Source organism: Ursus maritimus, unplaced genomic scaffold, assembly GCF_017311325.1.
Source record: "Ursus maritimus isolate PB19 unplaced genomic scaffold, ASM1731132v1 scaffold_9, whole genome shotgun sequence".
In the NCBI taxonomy this organism is placed as follows: domain Eukaryota; kingdom Metazoa; phylum Chordata; class Mammalia; order Carnivora; family Ursidae; genus Ursus; species Ursus maritimus.
Window position 1 is genome coordinate 20,087,225 of NW_024427107.1, and position 27,998 is coordinate 20,115,222.

Consider the following 27,998-nt stretch of genomic DNA (forward strand, 5'->3'; position numbering starts at 1 on the left):
GGCTCCACGTTGAATGGCAGAACCATGGAGCAGGCCACACACAGCTGTCTGGTCAACCTTTACAAAGCCTAAGTTCTCTCACTTGTCAGCTAACTGTGGAGAGAAAGTAAGGAAAATTGGTTACTCTTACAGAGAGCACATAGTCCTGCCTGTAGAGTCCAGCTGGTAATGTTCCTCTGTTCAGCTGGAGTCATCTTCTGACCTGATTACATCAGGACATTTCTAGACACAGCTTCCTTTGCATACCCGCGCCCCAATAGGCACACATCCCTCTCAAACACTTATCCATCTGAACTACCTAGACCTAAACATATCTCTTTTGCCCCTGCCATGGGTTCCAGCTGCAACAAGGTCCAGCAACCAGTTGCAAATCGAAAGCAGTTGTTCTTAACACCAACTGCACATTAAAATCACCAGGAGAGCTTCAGAAACTCCCAGTGCCCAGCCGTGTGTGGGAACCACTGAGCTCACATAACTCACCAGGGCCTAATCAAGTGGACTTTACTTTTTTTTTTTTTTTTTAGTTAAATCATCTCTAACTTAGTGAGTCCTCAACTATTCTTGTCTGTGTTGCCTTTTCATGGCTTTGTGAATAGAGTTAGTTGCCTTGTCTCTAGAGCCTGCTTCTCTGGATGGAGGTGATGGACATCCAAGATATGCTGGTCAAGCCACAAAAGAACGTTGTAACCTAACCAATGCAATAGCACCAAGAGCGTGTGGGGGCTAACGCAGGATCACAGAACAAGCCCCATGAACCGGGGATGCGGGAACTCTATGACAGAGGTGCAAGGCAGCTCTGATAATTCAACACTTACGGAGGGCATATGGCTCCAGTAAGAGAAAGTAAGCCAAGACTCTGCACCTCGGTCCACTGTGAAGAGTTTCACCCCGTTTTGTACACGAGTGTCGTTTGTCTGCTCACCAAGACACCTGGGACCCTTGACTAAACTTTACCTTGCATGAGGTCACTTTGAGATTAAAATGTAACCCAAAGTAGGGTATAGGTACAACGGGTGGGGAGTGTTGAGATTATTTTATGTGGTGCAGGGAAAACCATCTTTTATTCGATCATTTTTTCTTACTGAAAATATGTAACTGGCACAACAAATACATAATTTTACAGGTACCGTTGCTTTGGCCATTGTTTAGAAATGTGTCCATTTTAAGAAAAGTATCAGTAATTGTATACAGGTGATAGTCATATAAGGAAGGAAAACAAAAGACAAAAATTTGCTAACACTACACGATAGCATGCTGTAACAACCATGGTAGACTTCAAATCCAGATCAGTGTTCTTCCCAAACTACCATTTGAGGGAGCGATTGAGGGGAAGAGAAAAAGGAAGAGGAAGGTTATTAGGTCTTTCAGTAAGATACGGAGGATCCCATGAAATGCCCCCAAGGTGAAGTGTTCTTATTTCATTCCGTTTGCTATTCGAGAAGCACGGGCAGGGAGTGAGAGGGACACTGAAGCTCAATGCTGGGTCCGATTGCTCTAGAATTGAGCCTGCAGTGTGTGCAGGGGGCTTGGCAGAAGGCTCGAAGGAGAAAACCCCGGGGCCAGCTCCCCCCGTGCTCATCTCTTGGGAAGGTGAACGATGTCCCCTCCCGAGCAGCTCGTTCTGTTGGGTGTGCAGGGTCCACAGAAGGCCAAGAAGAGGCACAGAGAAAACCTGACACGTTGGCCAATGCCTGGGGCTTGCGAAAGCTGGCCTGCTCAGTGGTAGACTCCGGTTAAACTCATGTCTGTCTTCCTCATGTGCCACTCTTCCCCGGGTTGAGGCAGAAACTGGGGGGTTGGGAGGGTGCAGAGAACAAAGCAGCCAAGTGTGTTTTTCCAGAGAAACAGGGGTCTGGCAAAAACAGCCCTGACCGCTGTGCTCTGTGGCTTGGTGAATTAAGGGCTTTTACATGTTTCATTCAAAGACTCTGTTTAGTCTGGGTACTGGAGATTTATAGATCAATTTTGGGCTCTAGTGTCATGGAGGTGGTTCTGATTTCCAATGATTTCGTTGTCATCTGCAATTGCCTGCAGTGAAAGAAAGAGCTCAAGGAACCGGGGGTCGACTTAGGCAGGGTCAGATAAAAGCTTGCCTTGCTTCCTCGGCTCTCCTGACGTGCGGCGGGGTGGCGGGGTCCCGGGCTTCCAAAACCTAAGGCAGCAGTCCTTAATAAAAAACACCTGGAGCGGGATGGGTAACCCGCTTTCGCGTTGGCTTTTGCAGAAGTGGCAGTGCATCGAGGACACATCTGGCAAGCTTCGAATTCACAAGTGTAAAGGATCCGGTGACCTGCTCACGGTCCGGCAGAGCACGCGCAACCTCTACTCTCGCGGCTTCACCGACAAGGACAAAGAATGCAGTTGCGGAGAGCCGGGTTACCGCACAGGCAGAAGCCAGAGGAAGAGTCAAAGGCAGTTCCTGAGAAACCAGGGGACCCCGAGTAAGCTTGCGCAGGGACCCTCTCAATGGACGGCAGAGTGCTTTGCGAATGCACAACAGGGAGACAAAATGCTTGCTCCTTCTACATTTGAGATCTTATCTATGCATAGGCTTAGCACGAAAAGAACAAAGCTAAGTTGTTTAAAAGAGCAAAGCTAAGTTGAAATTTGGGGTTTGTGGACATTTGAACTTAAGCATAGACTGAAAATATATTCGGTAAAAGCACCAAACTATACACACAGGTGAAAGAGCTATGAAGGGGTAACAGGTGTGGTTAGAGGCAGAGGGTATAGTTTAGGTCAGTTTTATTTTACGTGAATGCTAATGTCCTGATTTGTCTGCCTTGAGCTGCTTTAAAAAAAAAAAAAAGGAAAATTAAAATTCGAGGTTTCATTGCTTATGTATTAAACTAATAAGAAAAGTATAAATACTTTTTTTAAAGATGCATCTGTTGTAGGACAGTATTTTTTTTTAGTTATGGTTGACTAGAAGGGTGAAACTAGCCAAATTCAGTGTGAAAAGCACTGCCTAGCATTTTCTTTATAAAAACTCTATCAGGTTAACTATAAAATTCCTATGATTTTACAGATGTGAAAACCCGGTGTGGCACTTTCCGTAAAAGAATGAGAATCTGGTGCCATCTAGTGGCAGAATAGGAAAAGTGACTCATTTCTGTGGCAATTCTTTTCTATACTGGTTTGGAAATGAGTAAAATACATTTTCTGTGTTATTTTTTTTTTTTTTAAGTAGGCTGTACACACAACGTGGGGTTTGAACTCACAAACCCAGGATCAGGAGTCGCACGCTTGACTGACTGAGTCAGCCAGGTGCCCCCCACGTTGTAAATTAGGAAATCAAATCAATCTCTAGAACAGTAAAAGCTCTTAGCACTGGCTTTTTTATCTTGGACTCCACTGATGGACTTTAAGAGATTATGAGCCTTCTAACATTTTATCCAAAATCTATTCTGTGTATGTGCACATTTTTGGATGTCCGTAACTTTCAACACAATCAAAGGAATCCAGAACCCAAAGGCTGAGAATGATTGGGAGATTTTTTTTTCTTCCCTGAGAGAAAATGCCACTCACACAAAGATATCGAATGGAAATCCAGAAAAGGACAAAGATTCCTGACACTGTCCCTTAACGGAAGCTGCTTAGCGTGTTGGACTTGGAGGAAGGGGCAGCCTCTTCTGTCCCCGGAGGTTAGATGTCACTCCACAGCAGTGACCGTAAACACGGATTTTGTTCAACGTTGCACACAAACTGGAGATGTCTGGGGCCTCTCTTTCAAGGCACGTCATATCTCACATATCTGAGGGCAGGAGTTGCTCTTGAGCAGACTCAGTGGCCCGCTGACTGTTACAGAGGCGTTTCCTCCTCTGGATCACAGCAGGATCCCATGGCGAGCATGATTCTGATCCCACGGCCTGGGTGCTCCCCTTCTTCCTATTTTAGCAGCAGGCTGGAGAAAGGAGGCCCCGTGAGTATGCCCCCTCAGAGCCAAAGTGCATCTGATAAGGAGGGGCCGAGGTTTGCACATTAAAGCTCTTGTCTACACACTATGAGCCTTGACCGTGGTCTACGGTGACCAGAAAACATGCTGGCCTCCCCCTGGCATTGCCCTCCATCTGCCAGGTGTTAAAAGTCAGCTGGCTGATAGAAAGCATTTGCAAAATTTAATTTTTCTCTATTTTTTGTACAAATAGAAGGTGTCGAGAGCACTTACCCTTTTGAAAAAGCGGCCCATGTTGTGGAAAGACTGTAGCCTTTAGAATCTGGTAGATTAGGGTCCTAGGTCCCACAGCTGTTGGCTCCATAACATTGCGAAATGTAGGTAGCATTCAGAGCTTCAGTTTTCCCATCCTTAAGAATCACCACACCAAATTTATGAGCCTGTTCTGAAAATCTAATAAGTTTTTTTAATATAAAGATTTATTATAATAATACAGGTCTTCCAAGATTGTGGATTAGAGATAAGGATGAGCTGAATAGTACATAGGAAAAGCCCAGTCAATGATAGTCAGTATTATGATTAATACCATGATTGGGAATATAGCTTTATCCTTAGCAGTCCACATTGAAAACGCGATGTGGAAGTTCACAGCCTGCCGTGAGTGCAAAGGAACTTAGGGGTCCCCCAGACGTACCCCCTCACTGGAGGGAGGAAGGGCTGGGGTCCCGAGGACCACACCGTCCACTGTGCTGCTATGCAGCGCCCAGGCCCAGACAAGAGCCCAGCCCTCCCGACGTGGATCCCAGCGGGCTGCGCGCAGCTCCCCGAGGCCCCTCAACAACCCAGTATGAACTGCTTGCCCTTCCCAGAATGCTGAGCCAGGCGGTGCCTTTCCTCCCTCCTAAACTACACCCAGACATCCGTATTCATGTGTCTTCCCTTATTTCCAGAGTACAAGCCCAGATTTGTCCATACCCGGCAAACACGTTCCTTGTCAGTCGAATTTGAAGGCGAAATCTATGACATAAACCTGGAAGAAGAGGAATTGCAAGTGTTGCGACCGAGAAATATTGCCAAGCGCCATGATGAAGGCCACGGGGGGCCCGGAGGTCCCCAGGCTGCCGGCGACGGGGACGCGATGCTGGCAGACAGAGACAATGCCCTGGGCCTGCCCACCACCGTCCGAGTGACTCACAAGTAGGAAGGCTTTAGGTGTTCATGGGGGCTGAGTTCCCAGTCATCCCCCCCTCCCCATTATCACTGTTTTGCTGCTTTATAAACAGTGATATCTCTCGGCCGTACAGGGTCCGGAGGCTGGCCCACAAAACCACTGGGGTTTAAGGAAACAAGGGGGAGTCCCAACAGTCGTACGTGTGGACACATGCTTTGGGTTCAGTTTCACATGAAGGCTGATCAGCTGGGAGCTTAGCCAGAGTGGTTCCATCACATCCTAACTTAGCAGGCACGGAGCTCTGCCCTTGCAGTTACCTTTGCGGGAGCCTCGGGAGCAGGTGGAAACCATCACCGGCACTGTCGAGGCTCAGAGAGGTGCACACTCACAGCTGCAGAAATGAAACACAGCCCAAGGGAGGGAGGACTGCGGGTCCTGGAGAAGCTTCCAGAGAGGTGGGGTGTGTTGGGAATGGACGTAAGATGCAGAAACACCTAACTAACCTGGGCAGATCCCAGAGAGCACGTGACTCCCCAGGAGTCACAGAGACAGGGAAGGAGACGATTACCCCAAAACTGTTCTCCATTTCCTTCCAAAATCCAGTTACTGTCTTGATAGAGAAAAATTTTCTTTCTGAATTTATTAGCAAGGTCTTCTCATGTCTCTCATTCTATCACTTTGGGGAGGTGGTATCCTGAGCTCTGGCAGATTTTTATCTTTGGGACTGGTCTTCCCATGCCTGTACAGTTCACCTTGAAAAAGGCAGGGGTGGGGCACACAGACCCTTTCCCACCCCCACAGTTGAAAACCCATGAATAACTTTTGACTCCCCAGAACCTTAACTAATAGTGGCCTATGGCTGACCAGAAGCCTTAACGATAACATAAACAGTCGATTAACACATATCTGTATTCTTACAACAAAGTAAGTTAGAGAAAACAGTGTTATTAAGAAAATCATAAGGAAGGGGTGCCTGGGTGGCACAGCGGTTGGGCGTCTGCCTTCGGCTCAGGGCGTGATCCCGGCGTGATGGGATCGAGCCCCACATCAGGCTCCTCTGCTGGGAGCCTGCTTCTTCCTCTCCCACTCCCCCTGCTTGTGTTCCCTCTCTCGCTGGCTCTCTCTATCTCTGTCAAATAAATAAATAAAATCTTAAAAAAAAAAAAAAGAAAAGAAAATCATAAGGAAGAGAAAATATGTTTACAGTATTGGTCTGTTTATCCAAAAAAAAAAAAAAAATCTGCCTGTAAGTGAACCCGTGCAGTTCCAGCCTGTCTCATTCCAAGGTCAACTGTAGTTGTTAGAGTTCTGCGCTAGGAGATTTAGACCAGGATTTGTTTCTCTTTCAGTATCGATCGACTCCTTATCCCAACTTTTCTCTATCCCTAGGGCTGATTCTTTGCTTCAAACTGAATGGGGTGCTTGAGGCAGGCTCTTTGTAACAAAATGAATGGGATAAATACCCCCCCTTTTTTTTAAAAGATTTTATTTATTTATTTGACAGAGAGAGAGACAGCCAGCGAGAGAGGGAACACAAGCAGGGGGAGTGGGAGAGGAAGAAGCAGGCTCATAGCGGAGGAGCCTGATGTGGGGCTCGATCCCAGGACTCTGGCATCACGCCCTGAACCGAAGGCAGCCAGTTAATGACTGAGCCACCCAGGCGCGCCTAAATAACCCCCTTCTAACTCTGCATTTCTTTAATCAGACAACTTGCTTCCAGTATAACTGTGAAGACCTCCATTTTTCCTACAGTAGTTGAGGAGGCTTTCAAAACTGGAGTTTCCTGGTGGTAGCTATCCTTGGGGACGTGAATATTGAATGTTGTTGTGTAAGGGGATCTTAGTGATGGTCTCTCTCTGACACCATCCTTTCCCCACCTGGGGGGCCAGGAGACATTCCCACGTATGCTTGTCTATGGCTCAGCTTCAAACTACTGCTTGCATTCAAATTAAGAGTTTAGAAGATAATTACGTTCCCTTTGCTATTTCTAATGGGTTTAAAAAAATAGGCAAGCATATAAACCTATTTCTACTGTTTTGGGTTTGTTTGTTTTTGCAGGTGCTTTATTCTTCCGAATGATACAATCCACTGTGAGAGAGAACTGTATCAATCGGCCAGAGCCTGGAAGGACCACAAAGCATACATTGATAAAGAGGTTAGCCATGGCTGTGGGATTGGAAGGTGTATTCCGAATGCAAACTCAGCTCGCCAGCCCCTCAGTGACTGGTGGGGCTCGCTGTGTGTCCACTTCATTTTTTTCTTACAATGACAATTACGTGAAACGTAGTGTACATAGCAAGGTATTTACCTTTCCCTGGGGATGTAGTGATCATCCTGCCTGAAAGCAAAATAGGGTGTGATAAAATAGCAGGCATTGGCTCGATGACCTGTTGAAATCTCCGGGAGGAAGTGATCCCATCGTAAGTGAGGCACCTGTTAATGTGTATCGACAGTCCACCAGCAGGAACATCGCGGTAGCCACACTCTGTGCCCAGTTTGTTTCCAAGTTAATGACCATCTCAGCGGAATAGCTGGGATTACGGAGCACAGCAAATAAGGTGAAAAGAGGGGCACTCGGCATAGGAAATTCTGATCTTCAGATGTCATTGTTCAAATATGTGTCTTCCAGATTGAAGCCTTGCAAGACAAAATTAAGAATTTAAGAGAAGTGAGAGGACACCTAAAAAAGAGAAAGCCGGAGGAGTGTGCCTGTAGTAAACAGAGGTGAGTGTGAGGCTGCCTCGCGCTCTCGTGTCCAAACTCGTGTTTCCACAAGCTCCGGGGATAAGCGCTGGGCTTGTTTCTCTCTTATACCAAGAGAAAGCTTAGTAAATAAATTTGTTATCATATACTGCAATGACCTAAACTCTTTAGGTCAAATGAAATATGTCATAAACCTAAGCCGAAGGTAAAAAAGCCCCATTAAGCTAAGACAGTTAAAGTAACCAGTTTCATTCTATTCTGCTTTCTGTTTATAAAATGAATTGTCGGGGCGCCTGGGTGGCTCAGTCGGTGAAGCGTCTGCCTTCGGCTCAGGTCATGATCCCGGGGTTCCAGGACTGAGCCCCACATCAGGCTCCTTCCTCCGTGGGGAGTCTCCTTCTCCCTCTGCCCCTCCCTCCCGCTCTGCTCTCTCTCATGATCTCTCTCAAATAAATATATAAAATCTTTAAAAATAAAATAAAATGAACAGTCTGATTGAATGTGAGACTACAGAGACTAGCTTTTCAATCTTCTTGCCCATAGCTATTATAATAAAGAGAAAGGTGTAAAAAAGCAAGAGAAGGTGAAGAGCCACCTCCACCCATTCAAGTAAGTGAGTCTCTGTTTTCCGCGTTTGCTGGGAGTGGAGGACTGTCCACGGGGCACTTCTGAGACATAGAAGGGAGCCCTGTGTGCCACGTGGTGCTGCTTCCAAGCAGGCAGATCCACCCAGGCGGGCACAGAGCTCAAGAAGTTGAAAACGAAGCCCATACCTTGCCAAGAGAACGGGCATGCTTTTGGAATCCTTTCAGGGGGAGCCACGAGGAGTTCTGCTCTAATTCTCTATGTGTTTTCTGTTCATGTGTGGGATGGTAACTGGATTTTATTCTATGCACTGCTTTCTGTGGACAGTGATTGGGAAATGGGGCCGTCTTGATAAGGTTGGTGTGTTCCATAGAACAGTCTGCAACTGTGCTGAGTTCTGAAAGTTGGGAGAAATGTACATATTTTTAAAATAACAGTAAAATTTGCATGTGGACCGGATTTAGTATTGAGCCTCAACAAAAGTTGAGCCCTTTGTGGAAAAAAACAAAATCATAACAAAAGGAAATTCTTTCCAAGTCATCTAATATCCCGCTAACCATTACTTTATGGCTGATGAGTACCGAGTCGCCAGGGAGTTAAGCCATTTGTCCAAATGCTGCTGTGGCTGGCGGGATCCATGGATTCACGTTGACATTCATTTCCACCAGTGTTTCCATGTACATAAGGAAGATCCTTTCAGGCTCAGTAAAATTCTAAGAGAGTTGTCACTTCATGAGTTTGTCTTCACTCCTGCTGATTATATAGTTCAAGGCCCTCTGTGAAAGATAAAACTCATCTCTTATGGTGTGTCTGCCTTCTTGTGCGAGATTCGTGACAACGGTGGTATTTTTCACGGGGAAAGTGCTCCCTGATCGTGACCGCGTCCCTCTGTTGGGACAGGGAAAGTGCTCAAGAAGTAGACAGCAAGCTGCAGCTCTTCAAGGAGAACCGGAGGAGGAGGAAGGAGAGGAAGGAGAAGAAGCGCCAGAGGAAGGGCGAGGAATGCAGCCTCCCTGGCCTCACCTGCTTCACCCACGACAACAACCACTGGCAGACGGCCCCGTTCTGGAACCGTAAGTATTGTGTGGTTTGGGTTTAGGTGTCTTTGGTTTTTTTTTTTGTTTAAGAAATATTTTTCCCAGTTTTGTGGCGCCTGGGTGGCACAGTGGGTTAAGCGTCGACTCTTGGTTTCAGCTCAGATCATGATCCCAGGGTCGTGAGATCGAGCCCCGCATTGAGCTCCTCACTCAGCGCAGAGTCGGCTTGAGAGTCTCTCTCCCCCTCTCCCTCTGCCCCTCCCCGCCTTGCGCTCTCTAAATAGATAAAGAAATAAAATCTTTAATAAAAAAATATTTTCCCAGCTTTATTGAGTTATAATTGACACACAGAACTATATAAGTTTAAGGTGTACAGCATAATGACCTGACTTCTGTGTATTGTGACATGATGACCACGGTGAGTTCAGTGAACAACGTGTCACCTCATCTGAGTTGCTGCTAACCACTGCCGTGCGGGGAGACGGCAACTCACACTACAGTTACTGAGACTAGGGCTCCAGCAGCCTGAAACCAGGGATCGAGAGTGATTCAAGAGGAGGGCATCATGTTATTTTCTCTACTGGCGACTAGAATGGTTTTGTCAAAAGTTACCATTTTCTTTGGAAATTTGTTTTCGTATTTTATTTGAAAATGCCAAGGTCGCCCTGGGTGTTTTTCCTGATGGTGTTATTTCACATACTGCCCAGCTCCTGGCAGAGTTCCTACCCAGTAAGACTGGATTTAGTTATATCTCTAACTAAATAGCTAAATAAATGGAAGAACAATCTTGGCTCAAATAGATTTTGTTTCTACTTTACTTCATGTCATGCTCTAAGTATAATGAAAGGAAGTGAAAACCCCTTCGATGCAGGGGCTGTATTCTAATTCTCAGTCCCTTTGGTCTCTAGCACCGTGCTCACGGAAGAATAGGGACCTTACAAAATAGACAGTTTTACATGGAATTGCTGAGGGTACAGAATAGTAACAATTGTGCGGGGGTTTTCGTTGTTGGTTTTTTTTTGGAGAGAGAGCACGTGCGCCATGGGGAGGAGGAGGAGAGAGGGAGAGAGAGAATCTTAAGCAGGCTCTACACTGCAGAGCCCAGTGCGGGGCTTGATCTCATGACCCTGAGATCATGACCTGAGCTGAAATCAAGAGCTAGACACTTCACTGACTGAGCCACCCAGGCACCCCAGTGATTGTACGCTTTTAAAATTCATACCTACATGTGCTTTCATGGCCAATGCACAGTATTCACCGAGGCCATCTAGAAATAGTGCCCTAAATTTTTGTGGCTCATCATCTGATTGAAGGCTTACATCCCAGGGAGTAGCTAAAACTGCAGATCTTCTCATTGAAAAGATCCCAAGGGACCACCTGGGTCAGTGTTTCTCAAAGTGGGATTTGGAGACTCCAGGAACCCAGACCATTCTTGAGGGTTTCGGGCCTATCTCTGAGGATCTTTGTTTTATCTTTCCACTTGGATGCTTTTTAATTTCAGTGTCCAAGTTTGCATCTTCATTCCCAGCCACATGGAAACCAAGTGAACTCTTAAACGCATAGCATTTAACTTTTTTTTTTTAAGATTTCATTTATTTGAGAGAGACAGACAGACAGAGATAGCGATAGAGCACAAGCAGGGAGGAGAGGGAGAAGCAGGCTTCCCGCTGAGCAGGGAGCCCGATGTGGGGCTCAATCCCAGGACCCCGGGATCATGACCTGAGCTGAAGGCAGACACTTATCCAACTGAGCCACCCAGGCACCCTCATAGCGTTTAACTTTTAATCTCATTCTCTAAACTGGGGCGTGAGGCTCTCTGAGGGTCATTCCAGTTGCGGGCATCCGTTCTCCCCAAGTTCTGGGCTGGGGCACAGGAGACACAGCAGTCTGAAAAATCATTTCTGCAGGGCAAGGATGAATAGATGGAGCAATGCGGATCTTTAGGGCAGTGAAACTACTTTGTATGACGCCATACTGGTGGATGCATGTCATTATACGCTTGTCAAAGCCCGTACAACACACAGTGCCAAGAGTCAACCCTAATGTAGGCTCTGGACGTCGGGTGACGATGTGTCAATGTAGGATCATCAGCTGTCTCAGATGTGCCACTGTCGTGGGGGACGTTGGTAGTGGGGAAGGTTGGGCATCTATGGAGATGGGGGCAGTCTCTAGAATTCTCCGTGCCTTCTGCTCAGTTATGCTGTGAACTGTTTTATGCTCTAAACAGTCTGTTGAAATAATCTTTGAAAAAAAGTCATGTCTCATTCATTGTTTAAAACATCTTTTTCAGCTTAAGCGGACAATGTGTTTAATACTGGGTAGGGGGTTAAGTAGCATGGAGTGGTTAAGAGCATACCCTCTAGGGGCACCTGGGTGGCTCAGTTGGTTAAGAATCTACGTTCAGCTCAGGTAGGATCGAGTCCCACGTCAGGTTCCCTGTTCAGGCGGGAAGTCTGCGTCCCCCTCTCCCTCTCCCTCTGCTCTTCCCCGCTTATGTTCTCTCTCTCTCTCACTCATTTTCTCTCTCAAATAAGTAAATAAAATCTTAAAAAAAAAAAAAAAAGAGTACACCCTCAAGCCAAACCCCTAATGCTGCCACTTGTCAGCTGTGTGACCTTGGATAAATTACTTAACTTCTCTGTGCCTCATTTTTCCCATCTGTAAAATGGAATAACATAATCCCTGTCTCCTAAGGTTCTCTTAAGGATTAAATGAGTTAATACATGCAAATTGCATAATGGACATTGAATGCTCATTAAGTGTACCTATCCCAATTGTCTCAAAAATATTTGCTAGACAGCACATTTTTAAAATTCAATTATCATTGCAGGAACGGTCAGCAAATTTGGAAACTGCCTTTCTATACAAGAAGCCTGGGTAGTTTTGTTTTAATTTGACATCTGTTTTATATACTTTCCACCCGTTAACCAATGAACCTCTGCATGGTACAAACCATGTTCACGGTCATGTCCCATTTGATGTTAAAACATTGTTTGGGTGCCTGGGTGGTGCAGTTAAGCATCCTAGTCTTGGTTTCGGCTCAGGTCACGATCTCGGGGTCGTGAGATTGAGCCCCGCGTCAGGGTCTGCACTCAGCTGGGAGTCTGCTTGAGATTCTCTCTCCCTCTGCCCCTCCCCCGCATGCATGCGCACCCACCCACTCTCTCTCTCAAACAAACAAATCTTTAAAAAAAAAAAAAAACTTTGTCTACGTAATCACAAATAATGCCCTCTTTCTGCGCACCATCTGTGACGTGCGGCCATGACACAGAGAGCAAGCAAGGGCACCAGGTCCAACTCTATTAGGTAACTATTTTTTTTTTCCTTTTTTTAAGAAAAGGTAAAAATAACCAGAAATACAAGTTCTGATCATTTTCTTCCCGTTCTCCAGTCACTTGCCCTATTTCAGACACCACGGCCTGACGGTGAGGGGCAAACTAATGTGCCTCAAACTTCATCTTGGCCTCCGGCCTGCGTTCCCGTTCGTAGATTGCCACTGGTTTTCCCATTTTCCACCTGTTCCCACAGCAAATTGTTTAGAGAGGGGAGAAATATAAATTTTTAAACATTTCACCATATAGTAGTTACAAGACCGAGAATGTGCCCCTTACAGTAGAAAGATAAGGAAATGGTAGAATGGCTAGCCTGCCTCCGTTTTTTGGTTTTTTTCATTCTTTTCATTCTGTTGTTCTTTTTTTTACCCGCAGTGGGGTCTTTCTGTGCCTGCACAAGTTCTAACAACAACACCTACTGGTGTTTGCGGACAGTCAACGAGACGCATAATTTTCTCTTCTGTGAGTTCGCCACTGGCTTTCTGGAGTATTTTGATATGAATACAGATCCTTATCAGGTAAGTCGATGTGCTTTCGTGGGATGAATGTTGTTAAGCATAAACCAACCACAACCTGAGCTTACCTCTCTCGTCCCGGCCCCTTCGCCCGCAGCTCACAAACACAGTGCACACGGTGGAACGGGGCATTTTGAATCAGCTGCACGTGCAACTCATGGAGCTCAGGAGCTGTCAAGGGTACAAGCAGTGCAACCCAAGACCGAAGGGCCTGGAAGTTGGTAAGGGGGGGGAAGGGGTTTTTCCTGTATTTCCCGGGAAATTCTTTGTGTTGTCGAGTTTTCCACCTATGAAACGTCTCTAGGCGTAGACGTACAGAGTGTGGTGTACTTACAGGCGAGATTTTCCAGGCGATTCCAAACACGTGTTCTCTAAGCTTACCTCTGGGAGCATTACTGAAAAGTCTAACGCGCCCAAAGATTTGGTGAGCGTTTCATTCCAGTTTCTCCCACACGCCCGTTGTACTAGTAAACCTTCCTGAATGAAGCATCCCCTGGCAGGCGGGATGAAAGCACAGGGGATTTATTTGTTCTTGCTGTCAACAGGCATAATAGAGACTCTAGGTAAACCAGGATATCCTCAAATTTTTAGGTGCATTTGGACGGAAACACGCAATGCCCTGTTTCTGCTTATCACACAGTTGGAAGCTGCCGCAGGGGGATTCCTGCCCAGGACACAGGGAATTTAATTTCTTTTCCCAGGATTTCCCCTCTGAAACTAGAGATACTTGAGTAATGCAGTGTCTTGGGCTCTAACAGCGATAGAGGGCCCATAGGGAATCTGCCAGATGTTCCCTCCCAGGGCTGCCGTGTTAAACTAACTTATCTCTCCTTTGGTTCATAGGGCGACAGTTCTTTTCAGTCTGTTCCTGCCCTTTCCTAGTTGATGAGAATACGGATTTTCTCATAATTCCAGTAGAACTGTAAATTCCAGCGGTCCACAGAAGAAAGGAGAAAGAGCTGGCAAGGGCAAGGGCATGGGCGTCCACACAGCCTGCCAACTCCAAAAGGGCAAAGAGCAGGACCCCCCGGCAGTGGGGAGCACCCTGCAAGAACCCTTTGTGTGCAGCTGGGATTTCTCAGCATCCTTAATAGCCAGTGTCTCTAGGTCCCTGGCAGAGCCAGCATCACCAGCACTGAAAGTAGGCCTCTTCCTGGCTCGTGTGACTGGAAGGGGGGTGCTCATCCCCAGAGGATCGATGTCCGCCACCCGTCATTTCTACCATTGTAGGGTCCTGAGGCTTTCGAGCTGCAAAGGTCCCATGAGAAATTATAAACCCTGTGAGAGAAGTCACCTCACAGCTCTCAGCCAACACTCCTCAGTTAACACCTTACTCAGATGAATGGCCAGCAGAGAAGTCCGGTCCTGACTTGCAAGAGAGGTCTTTTGGTCACGACTCAACTCAGCTCAAATCTTTTCAGATATCCTGCTTCTCTGTTTGAGCTTTTCCTCAAATCTTAGCCAAAAGGCAGGGAGTGGGGGAGCCCAATAAGGCCTAGAAATTATGAGAAGCACTAGAAATATCACACTCAGACATTTCTCCCCCAAAAGACCTCGCTCTCTTACAGGTGATCACGTAACTCCCAGAGAAGTCTGACAGTCTCTTGACGGGATGACCCACCAGGGGCAGCGGTGATTGCTGTTCCGCCCACAGTTGTCCTCCCCACCTTCTAGACGATTCCTCAGGGAGATGATCATTGGCCCTTTTTTTTCTTCAAGTGTTTTGCCTCAAAATAACCAACATTGTACTGAGACTGACTGGAAGGACTTCTCTTCCTGCCGTTAAATGGGCTCTCCTCCTTCCCCATTGCACTCATGTTTCATATGAACTGCTCTGCGCTTTATCTCAAACCTTTTTATTTATAGCTTTCAATCCTCATTTTGAACCTGGCTACTAGGAAAGCTCTGTGGGGCTCCAGCACTGTCTGTATTTAACACAGTCTGTTTCTTTCTAGGATTTAGATGTTGTGCATGGAAAACTGCGTAGTGAATGGTTTTATGAGTTCTCAAGCTAACATAAATTACTCTTGTATTTTCCTATATCAGGAAATAAAGACGGAGGAAGCTATGACCTACACAGGTATTCGCACTTTTTTATTCTCCCCCCGCAGCTTCATTTCCCAATAATTGCATGACCCAGCCATTTCAACTAATTTCCATTTGTCACCGTGTCGCACAGAGCGTGGTGCGGGTGCATGCGTGTGCTAACAGCGTTCTCCACCAGATTCTGTCATTGGGCGCGGATCTGTCATTTTGCTTTTAATCAGCTGCCTGTCACCGCAGGATGTCTCTCAGAGCATTTACTCCATGTGTGTTTGCTCATTAGGTGATGCTTTAAAGCATGGAATGATGTGAAAGGGGGAAAAAAAACCAGAATGACCTTTGGGAGCCCTGGGGAGGGGTTGGGAGAATGATTTCCTTTGTGGTGCTTACACGTTGGTTTGCTGGAGAGGCTTCATGGAAGCCAGTTCCAGACGTTGATGAAATATAACGTCGAAGCCCCAAAAGGAGTGGTGGGAAGTTCAAGAGCATTCGGAAGCTGAAGGTGGAGGAGCCAGAAGCGCTTCCTTGCGAAGAGCCCGTAATTAGCTTGGGTGGTGAGCGGCAGCAGTGACACGAGTCAGAAGGCTCTGCAGGGTGGTGGTGAGTGAGGACAAGGGACAGAGAGGCCTCTGCGGTAGCCCAGAGACGATACCCCCCACACCCAAACTTCATAAAGGGGCCTCAGCCCTGCCGTCTTCTTCCCTCCGACCCCCACCCACCCCTCCGGGCTCATCGTGTTCTCGAGGGGCACCCGCACACCTGGCCTCGTCAGCCCTTGGTAATTTCCCACTCTGAGCCTAGAGCTCGTGGGTTTGTCAGAAACGGGCCGTGTGGGGCAGGAGGGGCCTGACCTCACCACCTCTACAGCGGGGAAACTGAGGCACGATGTGTCGGCACCCTGGCTGATGAATCCGTCAAAGGAACATGGGCTTCCTTGGTGCCATGCCAGGGCACCCTGTCTGCCCCGCCGCCTCCCCTCCAGCCTCCTGAGCTCTGGTCTCAGAGTCCGCCTTTTCCAGGGCGGCTCACGGGTCTGACCGGAAGCTAAACAACAGGCAAGGGGAGGGGGGAGGGGGGAGAGGTGAACAACTAACGGATCAAGGAGAGCTGGGCTTTTGAGGAGCCTTAATAACCATGTGTGTCTCTCTTCTTTTTCTCTTCTCCCCTGTGTTCTTTCCCTTCCTGGCTCTGCCCCCGCCCCGACCCCACATCACCCCCGGCACACGTAGGACAGAGCAGAAGAACCCGCTCTTAAGCTGGTCTCCCCCGGGATATGGGCTGACGAGGTAATCCCTGCATGCAGGCGCTCTTGCACCTGCTTCCCAGGGGCCACATAAAGACATTGCCGAGTGTGACGCTTGAAACGGACCTAACACTAAATACTGACTTAGTTATTTTATGAGGCACTCAACTCTACAGCGAAGGGCTTTGCAGTCAGCTTTCTTCTGGTGCCTGTGCAGAAGGCGGTGCAAGGATCTGAGCAGGCTATGTAGCACACGCCGGGTCGAGCCGAGTCAGGAGCTCTTCTCCACCCAGTCGTCCCCGGACAACTGGCACATGAGGGGTGTTGACCTGCACTCGGTCCTAAGTGGCAAATGTCCGGGACTCTTCCCTCTCCCTTCCCTGCCGCCACCACTAAATCCATCACCTGTCAGGTCCTTGGTCACAGCCTTGGGGACTTGTTGTCGATGGGGTCGCCTGTCTGAGAACGTGGCTGTGTGTGCCAGGTGACAGTGTTACCTGTTGCCTTCCCAGCCCCCCCCCCAGAATTCCTTACCAAGGACGAATCTAGGATACTCTAGAACTCAGAATGACTGGCATTTTGGGGCCCCACCTTTCCGCAAGGCGGGGGGCAAGCTGGCTTTCAGCGGATAGCCGCGAGGCAGGCAGGAGATCACGAAACGGGGCCACTGAGAGAGCGTCTGCCCGTCACAGCTGGGGACCGTCTGGACACCCAAAAGCAGCGTTCGACGTGCCCTCACCTGCTCGCGGTGTCCTGTTGGACTGAAAGGGAACAGATGCCAGACCAGCCACCGTCTGCGTGGAACTGGCCGAAGAGCCTGTCTCCAGACGGCGTTTGCGGGTGCTCGGCCCTCCCGCGACGGCACTCCTGACAGGCTTCTTCAGAAGCCGCATCCTTCAAGAAGATTCTGACTTTTTTAAAATTTTTTTTAGAAAACTAATTAAATGCACTTTTAATCATAAAATTTCATTATAAAAGACTTTGAGAAAACTGGTTAACGAGCACCCCCGAAGAATTTGAAATTTGAGAATTCAACAGAGTATTTCAGAAACATTCACCTTGCACAAGATTGACTAGCTAATAGCTTTAACTGCCTTCAACTTTGTGGATTTTGAAAAAATTAATCTTTAGATCTGTTTAAATGGCCTTCGAAAAGCAAGTCTGTTCCTTGTTCAACTTGGTTATTTATTCTATTTACTGGTGGCTGTGGCATGTGCCTGAGGCGAGGCCCCCCTGCCAGGCTCCGCTGACTCACCGGTCATTTTCCAGTTAGGACAAGTTCAGAGTAAGGGCATTGCTCCGAAAGTCTCCCCATGACTCAGGAGACCATTTTTGGCTCCAGTTGAAAGCAGTCATTGCCCTGTTGCAAAATAGAATGGGATCAACAGGTTGAGGGGGTGTTTCTGTTCCCCGTTGCTTAGGAAAGCTAACGCCGCTGCCCTTTGATGTCCAGGAAATGCTCCTGGCAGGTGTGTGTCCCGGGGCTGCGTGGGGCGGACCGAGGGTTCTGGGCGGCCTCAGGCTCGCAGGGCTGCTCCCTGGCCCCGGGGCGCCTCAGCCTGGAGACCAGCAGGCCACGTTGTGCTCCACCCTCAGCAGCCGCGCTTCTGCGCCCCTTGCTTTTGCGGGTTTGGGTTCATCCCCCCCAGAACAACAGCTCATGCCTGCAGACGGGTGTCGTGAGCTAGCTCTGTGCCGGGGCCTGATTCGTATGGGGCAGCCAGGCTGCCTCGGGTTCAAGTCCTGCCTTGCTAGTAAGAAGCTGGGAACGGAGCCGGGCACACATCCAGCCCCAGTAACGACGCGTATTATTAGTAAGGTGTACACGGGATGCGAAACATGAACATGAACGAGACAGTACTTGAAAGGGAATAGCGACATCGTAATGCCAAAGAAGGTTCCTAGGTCTCATAGAGACACAAAAAGAGAGATTCATCAGCTCCACCGCCATCTCCGTCATCACTCTATGGTAATCCTGAGTTCCGTCTCTTTTCTGAAGTGCGGGGACTTCTTGAAGGAGAGAACCCGACCTGCACTGCCCTGCTCTGTGTTGCTTTAATGAAGTGCCACCTGCTTCTCTTCTCTCTGTCACATCTCACGACTCCGCTTTATTTATTTTTCTCTGCATATTTCTTTCCAGTTCTTTTGAAAAATAATTGACACGCATCGCTGTCTAAGCCCATTTTATTTGTAAGCTGCCTTGCTAGCTCTGTTGGACTTTTCTGTTTAAGATGCTTGACCAAGAGTTGGGTCAAGGTCAGGGCTTGGGGTGAAAGGGACCGGCCTCCTCAGGTAGTGGAGGACTGGGGGTCAGAGTTGTTAGGACATGGGTCAGAGGCAGAGCTGCTGTGTGGGATGCCAGCGCTGAAATCCAGCCAAAGCTCTGCTAGACACGCCATGCCAACCAGTGGGTAAGTTTCTCTTCACACAACAGTGGCCACTCAGGTCAGGATCAGGGGCAGGGAGAAGTCAGGATTCATGTAAGTTCCCAAAGAGTGTTCAAAATTTTGTTTTACTTTTCCAATAGTGATTCTGCTCCCAGTGCCTTGTTTCTTGTAACTTTCCCAAGATTATATAGCTGATAAATGATGGAGTCTGGGGCTAGCATGCGCTTTTAATCTCCATACTGTGCTGATTCTCTCGAACAATTTATTTAACCTTTTAACTTCATTTTCTCATGTGTAAAAAGGTGAGTATATACATATACATAATAATACGTAAGGATTACATGAGCCGATATCTGAAAAGTGCTTAGCACAAGTAAACCCTGAATGTATATTAGTCTAGGAACAATGTTGGATAATAAAGTTGAATAGTGAGAGAAATATCAAAGAGCCTTGAGTTTTGAAGGACATTTACCGTCACATTAATGGGTAATAGAATTAGAGGGTTTTTAAAAATAATGAAGTGTTAAGAAAGAGGGAAAATTATGTGCATGTGCCCCAATGAGCAGGTATGTGCTTTTAATCAGCCATTGACTATACAAAGTTATTCATCTATACATAAATGACATAACTTACTATTTATAATTCTATTCTGCCTTCTTAGTTGAACGTTCATAGTCTTGTATTTGTAAAATAAACAGGTGTTCTTGCAATTCATCAGTGAAATTAGTGCACTAGAAATCTTCTATGCATAACAAATAAAAAGGATTTCTGCTTGATTGGCTTTTAGTTATTTTGCAGGACACCAAATTCAGAGCCTCTGAAATTCCAAAACCCAAAGCAAATTCCATTTCCATCTAAAACATGCATGAATGTCATGCACAAAGCACACGCTTTGGTCCCAAATATAGGAAACCCTGTGCCTTCAGAAAAACATTCAAAGAGCACACAAAAAAACAGGGAAGGGCTTCGGAGAAAGGATTGGGTATGTTAGTGCAGATACTCTGCTCAGGCTCTCTCAGTTTTGAAAATCTAATGAATGCCCTCAGAACTGAAACGTGGGAGGGGACTAGCCGTATCAGTGAAAACATCCCTCCAGTTAGCAACAAGCACAAAATTACAATGCTTATGAATTTCTGATTGACCTCTTACTTGCCCCTTGAAATTCTAGACACCTAGCCTGGTGAAAGTCAGAGTTTGCTGTTGAGCACAAGTACCCAGAATCATCTAGACGTGGGTGCTATAATGGAGGGGCTACCATGGTGCTGAGGAGGGTCAGGAAAGCCTTTATGGAGGGAATAATGCTCAAGTTTCATTTTGAAGGCTGAGCCCTGAACTCAGATGCCGAGGCAGGGAAGCACATTCTAGCAATAAATACCAGTAGTGAGGAGGGAGAGAGCCTGGCACTTTCAGGAAACGACATTGTTTTGGCGAGGCTACGGCAGAGGCCATGTGGGGAGTAGGAACAGAGCAGGCTCAAGAAGTCGGTAGGAATCAGGCAGTCCCTGTAGAAGCTATTCTTTCTGCTTTGTGGGACACCAGTAGGCCTTGTTGATTATAACACCGCTCCGGAAGAGTTACAGTTCCACGCATACGAGATCTCTGCTACCCATGCCTGCAGGGGGACATAATTACTGGTCATGATCTCTGCTACCCATGCATACAGTGGGACATAATTACTGGTTGTGTTTTTAAAGTTTGGTTTTGTTTTTTCGTTTTTTTGAGAGAGAGAGCACAGGGGGAGAGGGAGGTGGAGAGAGAGAATCTCAAACAGATTCCCTGCTGAGCACAGAGCCTGATGCGGGGCTGGATCTCATGACCCTGAGATCATGACCTGAACCTGAAGCCAGAGTCTAAAGCTTAACGGACCAAGCCACCCTGGCATCAATAAGTGTGTGGTCATGTTTTTAAAAGTAAATAAGTGCTGTCCAGAAAGAAATGCGACCCAGCTGGAGACCTGCGTGTGCTTTTGAATTTCTCTTCGGGGTTCTACAACCTTTGTATTTCCCAGATTGGATGAGAATTACCTGGAACTTGAAATCATCTGCATTTACTCCGAAAATCCACTTTTCAGAACAAACCTATTCATACGTTTGCTCCCTGAATAAAGAACTTCAGAATGGCCCAAGAAAGAGGGCTCCTTTTGTGAGATGAGGACTGGCAGAAACCAGGATGGAAATGTGGACAATTTAGTTCTAATACCTAACAAGGATTTTGACTTAATATTTTGATACAATGTTACATTTACAGAAAACTTGCAAGGACACTTCCAAGAAATTTTACCCCATTTGCTTTATTGTTTTCTCTTGTTGTCTTGCTTTATTCACATACACACACACACTTCTTTTTTTTTTTCCCTGAATCATTTGTAATTTGCAGACATGATAGATCTTTCTATATAAGAGCATTAGTTAGTACGTATTTCCCAAAAACAAAAACATTCTTATCTAACTGTTCTACATTTATCAAAATCAGGCAATTTAACACTGGTACAGTCTATTATCTGATCCACAGTCCATATTCAATTGTTGCCAATTGTCCCAATAATATCATATTTATGGTTTGGGGAGGATTTTGTTTTTCTGGTTGGGGATTCTGGTTCCAGAATCACACATTGTAGTAAATTGTCATGTCTTTTAAGTGTCTTTTCATCTGGAATAGTTCCTCGACTTTTCATTGCCATTCATGACATTCTAAAGTGTGCAGGACAGTTATTTTGTAAAATGTCCCTCAATTGGGGTTTTTCTGATGTTTCCTCGTGATTGGACTAAAATTGTGCATTTCTGACAGGAATACCACAAAAGTACAAGTGTGCACTTGGGGATATCTTCTCTTTTTTTTTAGATTTATTTATTTATTTATTTATTTATTTATTTATTTATTTGAGAGGGAGAGGCGGGTGGGAGAAGGAGCAGAGGGAGAGAGAGAATCTCAAGCAGACTCTGTGCTGAGCATGGAAGCAGACGCAGGGCGCGATCCTGACCCTGAGATCATGCCCTGGGCCAAAATCAAGAGTCAGACGCCCAAACCACTGAGCCACCCAGGCGCCCCTCAGGATATCTTACAACGAGCTCTCTGACATCTGTTTGGTGGTGTTACCTTTGATTACTTGGTTCAGGTGTGGTTTGCTAGGTTAATCCACTATAAAATTAGTTTTTCCTTTTTTAATTAGTAATTCATATGCTAGCTTTTGAGGAATTCATAATTCTTGCCTCAGTCATTTTGGTGACTTCAAAAATGACGATTTTTTCTACTTCATTATTCTTGCTACATTTCTTAAGTGGTACTCGACCGTAGAGAAAAAACTGCCCTTTTCTTGTATGTATGTATGTATGTTTAGCAGTAAGGATTCATAGATCCTTATTTTATCCCATGGATATCCTTTTGCTACCATTATTTATTTTGATGATCAAAATATCCCAGTTTTGGCCAGTGGTGTCCCTTCAGGTGTCTTCCATGTCCTTTTGGGATGTCCTCATCATATTTTGAGCACTCCATTGCTTTGAGGCCTCACTATGTTCCAGGTTCACCTTATATTTTCACTCCCCCACATCTGGAATCGGCCGTTTCTCCAAAGAACCCAGGCCCTTTTAAGTGCAGAGTGGCATTTGGACCCAAGATCTGCGTTTGAGGTGCATAAAATTACGTGGAGGCATCTTAAGTATGTAGACCCTTCGGGTGGACAGAACTAAAATACACACGCACAGATACTGACAGCCATTCCTATTTCTGCAAATGTGGAAATATGTGTGGACATAGCTCTCTTGATAGATTAAAAGCCATATGTTCGTACTGATACCTCTGATTCTAACTCAACAGCTCAAGGTTCATTCTATTCTTCCTAGTTTCTATATGATAACTTCCTTTTCCAGCAGTGAGAAGTCTCGTTCCCACTCTTCTCAAAGGATTAACTCATCTTTTAAATGCTACAGCACACAGAAAGCAATTTCAGAATTGCTAGATCCTACAATTGTAAACACAAACCTGCTAACTAGAGTTCAGTATATTTTTCAGGTCTTTCTGTCTTTAGAAGGAGAAAAAAATAGCTCTGTGTTTGAAGTTACTGGGGCTAGCTCCCTGCCACATCCTCCTTTATTGTGGTTATGTTACTCATTCGAAATAGACCAAGATTTGTTTATTTCTGTCTGTATTCCATTTTTGGTTCTATTTTTTCTATCACTGGTAGTGTAATTTTGCTTTTCAGTGTGTAATACTTTAACATAGTTCCAAAAGTCGAAACTGCCAAAAGCATATGGAGAGAAATGTTCATCTTTCCCACCACCTCTTCCCACACGTGTGCTGTAGGTAACCAGACTCCTCAGTTTCTGTTTTACCTTCCTGTGTTTTTGTTGCAGTAGTAAGCAGATGGTGATGTTTGATTTCTCTTACTTTCTTACACCGAGGGTAGCATACTAAATATACAGTACTGCACTTGGTTTCTTTTTCACTTAAAATACTATTTTCACTTTAAAATCTATCCTCTCCATCAGTTCATAGAGATCTTGCCATTCTCTTTTCACTTCTTCATAGTAATCTACTTTGTGGCTCTACCATCATTCATTCAGCCACTCTTTTATGCGTGAGCATTTCAGTTCCTCTCATTGTACACTTACAGTTTGCGCTGCAGTAAGGAGCCTTGTGCAAATGTGTTTCATGTTCTTGAGGATATCTTCAGAGTAAATTCCTAGTTGTGGGATTACTAAGTCAAAGGTAAATGCCTATATGGACATATTCAATACTGCCAAATTTCCTTCCATATGGTTTGTACCATTTTGCATTTCCATCCTCAGTATATTAAGTGTCTACTTTCAACAGCTGTCAAGCTTTTAAATTTTTTTCCAATTGAATGAGAAAAAAAGGGTATCTCAGTATGGTTTGAATTTGTATTGCTCTTATTATGAGGAAAGTTGAACATGTTTTTGAAAGTTTAAAGGTCATGTTACTTACTTTTGTAGATTATCTGGTTATATCGTATGCCCACTTTTTAATCTGGTTTTTGAAAGAATTATCAGGAAGAACTTGTATCTCTACGATGCTGAGTCTTCTATCCAGGAACAAAGGCTATCTTCCACCTGGTTAAGTAAATTTCTAGGTCTTTCAGGAGCTTCCTAAACTATCTTCTTATAGGTTTTGCACATTCCTTTATAAGTTTATTCGTAAGTATTTTATCTACTCTGTTACTGTTGTGAATAGGGTTTTCCTCCACCATTAAAACCTCTTTGTGATTCTCATTTGTGTAGATGAGGGCTTTCGATTTCTGTATATTAATTTTATATCCTGCTACTTTAAAAAATATTCCTATTTTTGAGTTAATTTTGTCATGATTCTCTTGGGTTTCCCAGGTATACTTGTCATACATTCGTGAATAGAGATATCTTTGCTTCTTTTCCAATTTGTTGGCTCTAGTCGATTCCTCTTGTCGAATTGAATGAACTAATACTTCTAGTACAATGTTACCTTGTTCCTGATCTTTGTGAAACTGCTTTTCAGATTTCCCCATTGAGAGTGCAGTTTTTAGGGCTAAGTTGTGTACATCTTTATCATGTTAAGGAACTAGGCATTGATTTTTTTTTTTTTTTAGTGTTTTTATTACTAATGAATGTTGAAATTGTCAAAGGCTTTTTTCAGCATCTATGGAGATACTCAAATAATTTTTCTCTTTCAATCTTTCAATATGATATATCATATTTATGATATATCATATTCCAATATGATATATTATATTCCTATTCTATTCTATAGATCTTCCAATGTAATATATTATATTAATGGATTTGCTAAGAATGAACCAACCTTTCATTCCTGGAATAAATTCCACTAAGTCATCATGTGTTATTTCCTTAATATAATATTGAATTCTCTTCAATAATATTTTATTTAGGATTTTTGTATTGTATTAATAAATAATACCAGTCTGTAATTTTCTTTCTTTCTTTTTTTTTTATACTAGTGTTACCTTTTTAGGTATTGTATTAGTTCTCTATTGCTGCGGTAACAAATCACCACTTTGTCTTAAACAACACAAATTTATTCTTTTATTTTTAGTGGTCAGAAGTCCAAAATGGGTGTTACTGGGCTAAAACCATGAGGTGAGCGGGTCTGTGCTCCTTCCGGGAACTCTAGAAAAGAATCCCTTTCCTTGTCTTTTCCAGCTTCTGGAGGCTCCCTGTGTTCCTTGTCCAGAGCCCTTTCCCCCGTCTTCGGATGGGGGAAGTGTCGGACCTTCAGATCTCAAGCTGTATGTGTCTGTGTGCGCGTGTGCGTGCGTGTGCGCATGCACGCGTGTATGTCCGACCTAGGCTTCTGAGCTCGCATCTTCTCACTCCTCTGCCTCCCTTTCCCTAACAAGGACCTTTGTGATTACATTGGCCCCATCTGGATACTTCAGAATAATCTTCCCATATCAACATAATTTAAATCACATCTGCAAAGTCCCTTGTGCCGTGGAAGCTAACAGAGCCACAGTTTCTAGGATTAGGATGTGGACCTCTTTCTCCCTACCACAACTAACAGTGTGATATTTGCTTCACAAAAGGAGTTTGGAAATTTTCTTTGATTTTTCTATGCTTTGAAACAGTTTATCTAGCATTCAGATTCTCTTCTCCTTCAAGGCTTGGCAGAATTCTCCCATGAAACCATAAGGAAAGACTTTTTAGCCTTGTATTTCAGACTGATTTGCCCTATGAACAACATCGTAAGTCGCTTGTCCGAGAAGTAGGAAATACTTTGTCCACTAATGATCACCTTCGTCTCTTTTTTCACAGAGGACAGTTATGGGATGGATGGGAAGGTTAATCCGCCCAGCCCCGCTGCAGATGTCAACTGGCAAGGTCTGGAGGATTTATACAGTGTGAACGGAAGTGTCTATGAGTACAGACGAAACTATACGCTTAGTCTGGTTGACTGGACTCATTACTTGAAGGACGTAGATAGAGTATTTGCGCTGCTGAACAGCCGCGGTGAGCAAAAGAAAACAAGTAAGACGACAACCGCTCGAAGTGACGGGTTCCTGGCTGCATCCGCCGAGCTCTCTGTGCCCGTAGAGACGGCCTCCGCTGAGGCCGAGGAAGACCCGAGTCCTATGGTTGGGGAAGCGCCTCATTTGACCTTGCCAGCTGACCTTCGAACCCTGCCTGTGAACCAACCCACCTTCAGTCCAGAGACGAAACTTGAATGGAATAACGACCTTCCAGAAGCGAGTCGTTTGAATTCTGAACACTGGAGAAATCACGAAACTGAAACGTGGAGGGAGCCCGAAGAGAGAAATCATCTTGAAACCGAGTTCAGCGGCAATGGCCTCTCGGAGCTGGTGCTCCCGCCCGGGCCCCGGATGCTGCCCGGGAGCCGGCAGCCGCGAGCACCTCCCCGGGGCGCGGGTCCGGGACGAGACGTTTTCGAAGACCAGCGGCACGCGCCTGCGCACGCGGGTGCGGATGCCGCTCATCAGCCGCCCGGTCCGGCTGCGGGGAGCAGCCCACCAGCTCCAGCAGCGAGAGCGGGCGGGCGAGCAAGGCGAAGACCCGCAAGACGGGGAGCTTGCGGAGCCTAGAAGGCAGTGCCGCCTTTCCACTCTCCTCCGATTAGCTGAAATTGTGACCCTACCCTAAACACAGTATTTTTTTAACTTTGTAGTAGTAAACTAATAAAGGCGATCGCGACAGCCAACATTCTAAGCTACCCTAGGCACCCGGGTGCAGAAGTTAGCGCGCTCGCGGGGCGGTTTGCACGCGGGGACTCGGTGTTGTAATTCACGACTTGTCAAGAATAGAACGAGAGGTTGACTTGGGTTTGTTTGTTTGTTTGGGCGGGGGACTAAAACAGTATTATCTTTTGAAAGTGATAGGGATATTATCCAATCGAGATGGCTAGAATTGTACCTTTCTAAAATTTCTAAAACTTGACGTTCTTCATGAGTTTTTCAACACACTTCCCACTGCTTGCCTAATGTGGTCTTGATTCCTTTTTTAACCACTGGAACTTCTCAGTGCCATCCCGTTCAATGATTTTGCACTTTGAGCTCAGGATACCATGTCTGCTTGGTTAGTCTTTTTTTTTTTTTTCCTGCCCATAGGCTTGTCATAGTCTCACTGCTTGCTCTCAGTGTGACCACGGGACGCAGACCCCAAGAATGACACACAGTATGGATGACATATTGTTCAGCGTATGCTTCTGCCAGAAAACCTTGCATGTGTTTTCCTCGACTTGCTAAAATTGATTAGCAGAAAGGCATGGCTAACGATGTTGGCAGTAAAAATAAATAAATGGACAAAACAAAGATTGCCTGCTCTCTCTGTGCCTCGCCTCAAAGTGCTCATCCTCTCCCTCAGATTGCTGAATTTTTATTATTAATTAACAGGATAAAAGGACTGAAGACTTCTTTTTTTCATCTTTGTTTTCTTGACCTGGCTAATAAGGTCAAGTGTTGAGAAAATATGCTTAGTTTTGAATTTATATAAGAAATCTTTTCAATAAAACAAACTCATGAATGTTTCATATTTTAAACACACCATATGTTATATGATTATTTTTAAGGCCTTCACCAAGTTCTGATTTTTTTAAGGCATAATTCAAGACTGCTTTTGAAATTCTGTATTCTTGAAAATATTCTTGTTTATGTATTAGATTTTTAAATACCAGCAAAAGGATTACCTCACTGAGAGTTATCAGTACCCTAGCCAACTTCCCAAGAAGGTTTTTTTTTTAGCTTAACAGTGATTTTCTTTTTATTTTTAGGTCATTCAAATGCATAGGTTAATTATGTTTTCTTTAAGTGTTTAAGGCCAACTCTTTTAAAGAAAATTTAATATGTTATAGTTGAATCTTTGATAACTTTAAGTCTTTATCATAGACTCTGTACATATGTTAAAATTAACTAGCTCTTTATCAGATGCGTGTGTCACCAGCTGAATGACAGAAGAAAACATATTTATGGTCATGAATGATGTGCTTTGTAAAAGGGTTTCAAGTTATTAGGAAGCATACTGTGTTTTTTAATCTTGTGTAATATTCTGTGATACTTTTATAGAACAATTCTGGCTTCCGGAAAGTCTAGAAGCAATATTTCTTGAAATAAAAGGTCTTTAAACTCTA

The 27,998-nt window shown here is 45.2% G+C and overlaps 1 protein-coding gene across 4 annotated transcripts in view; it reads left to right on the top strand.

The window, feature by feature from the left end:
* Window positions 1–27,998, top strand: part of SULF1 (sulfatase 1) — a 168,901-nt gene extending 140,903 nt beyond the window's left edge. For 2 of the 4 annotated variants that reach the window (XM_040625851.1, XM_008710774.2), the window contains exons 13-23: window positions 2,225–2,441; window positions 4,846–5,092; window positions 7,125–7,221; window positions 7,696–7,790; window positions 8,313–8,378; window positions 9,255–9,427; window positions 13,099–13,241; window positions 13,336–13,459; window positions 15,285–15,318; window positions 16,511–16,567; window positions 25,673–27,998. In XM_040625851.1, the coding sequence (XP_040481785.1) occupies window positions 2,225–2,441; window positions 4,846–5,092; window positions 7,125–7,221; window positions 7,696–7,790; window positions 8,313–8,378; window positions 9,255–9,427; window positions 13,099–13,241; window positions 13,336–13,459; window positions 15,285–15,318; window positions 16,511–16,567; window positions 25,673–25,703 (1,284 nt within the window). In that variant the 3' untranslated portion in view covers window positions 25,704–27,998. The remainder of the gene's footprint in view (window positions 1–2,224; window positions 2,442–4,845; window positions 5,093–7,124; window positions 7,222–7,695; window positions 7,791–8,312; window positions 8,379–9,254; window positions 9,428–13,098; window positions 13,242–13,335; window positions 13,460–15,284; window positions 15,319–16,510; window positions 16,568–25,672) is intronic. The other 2 variants (XM_040625852.1, XM_008710777.2) reach the window with 2 other exon arrangements.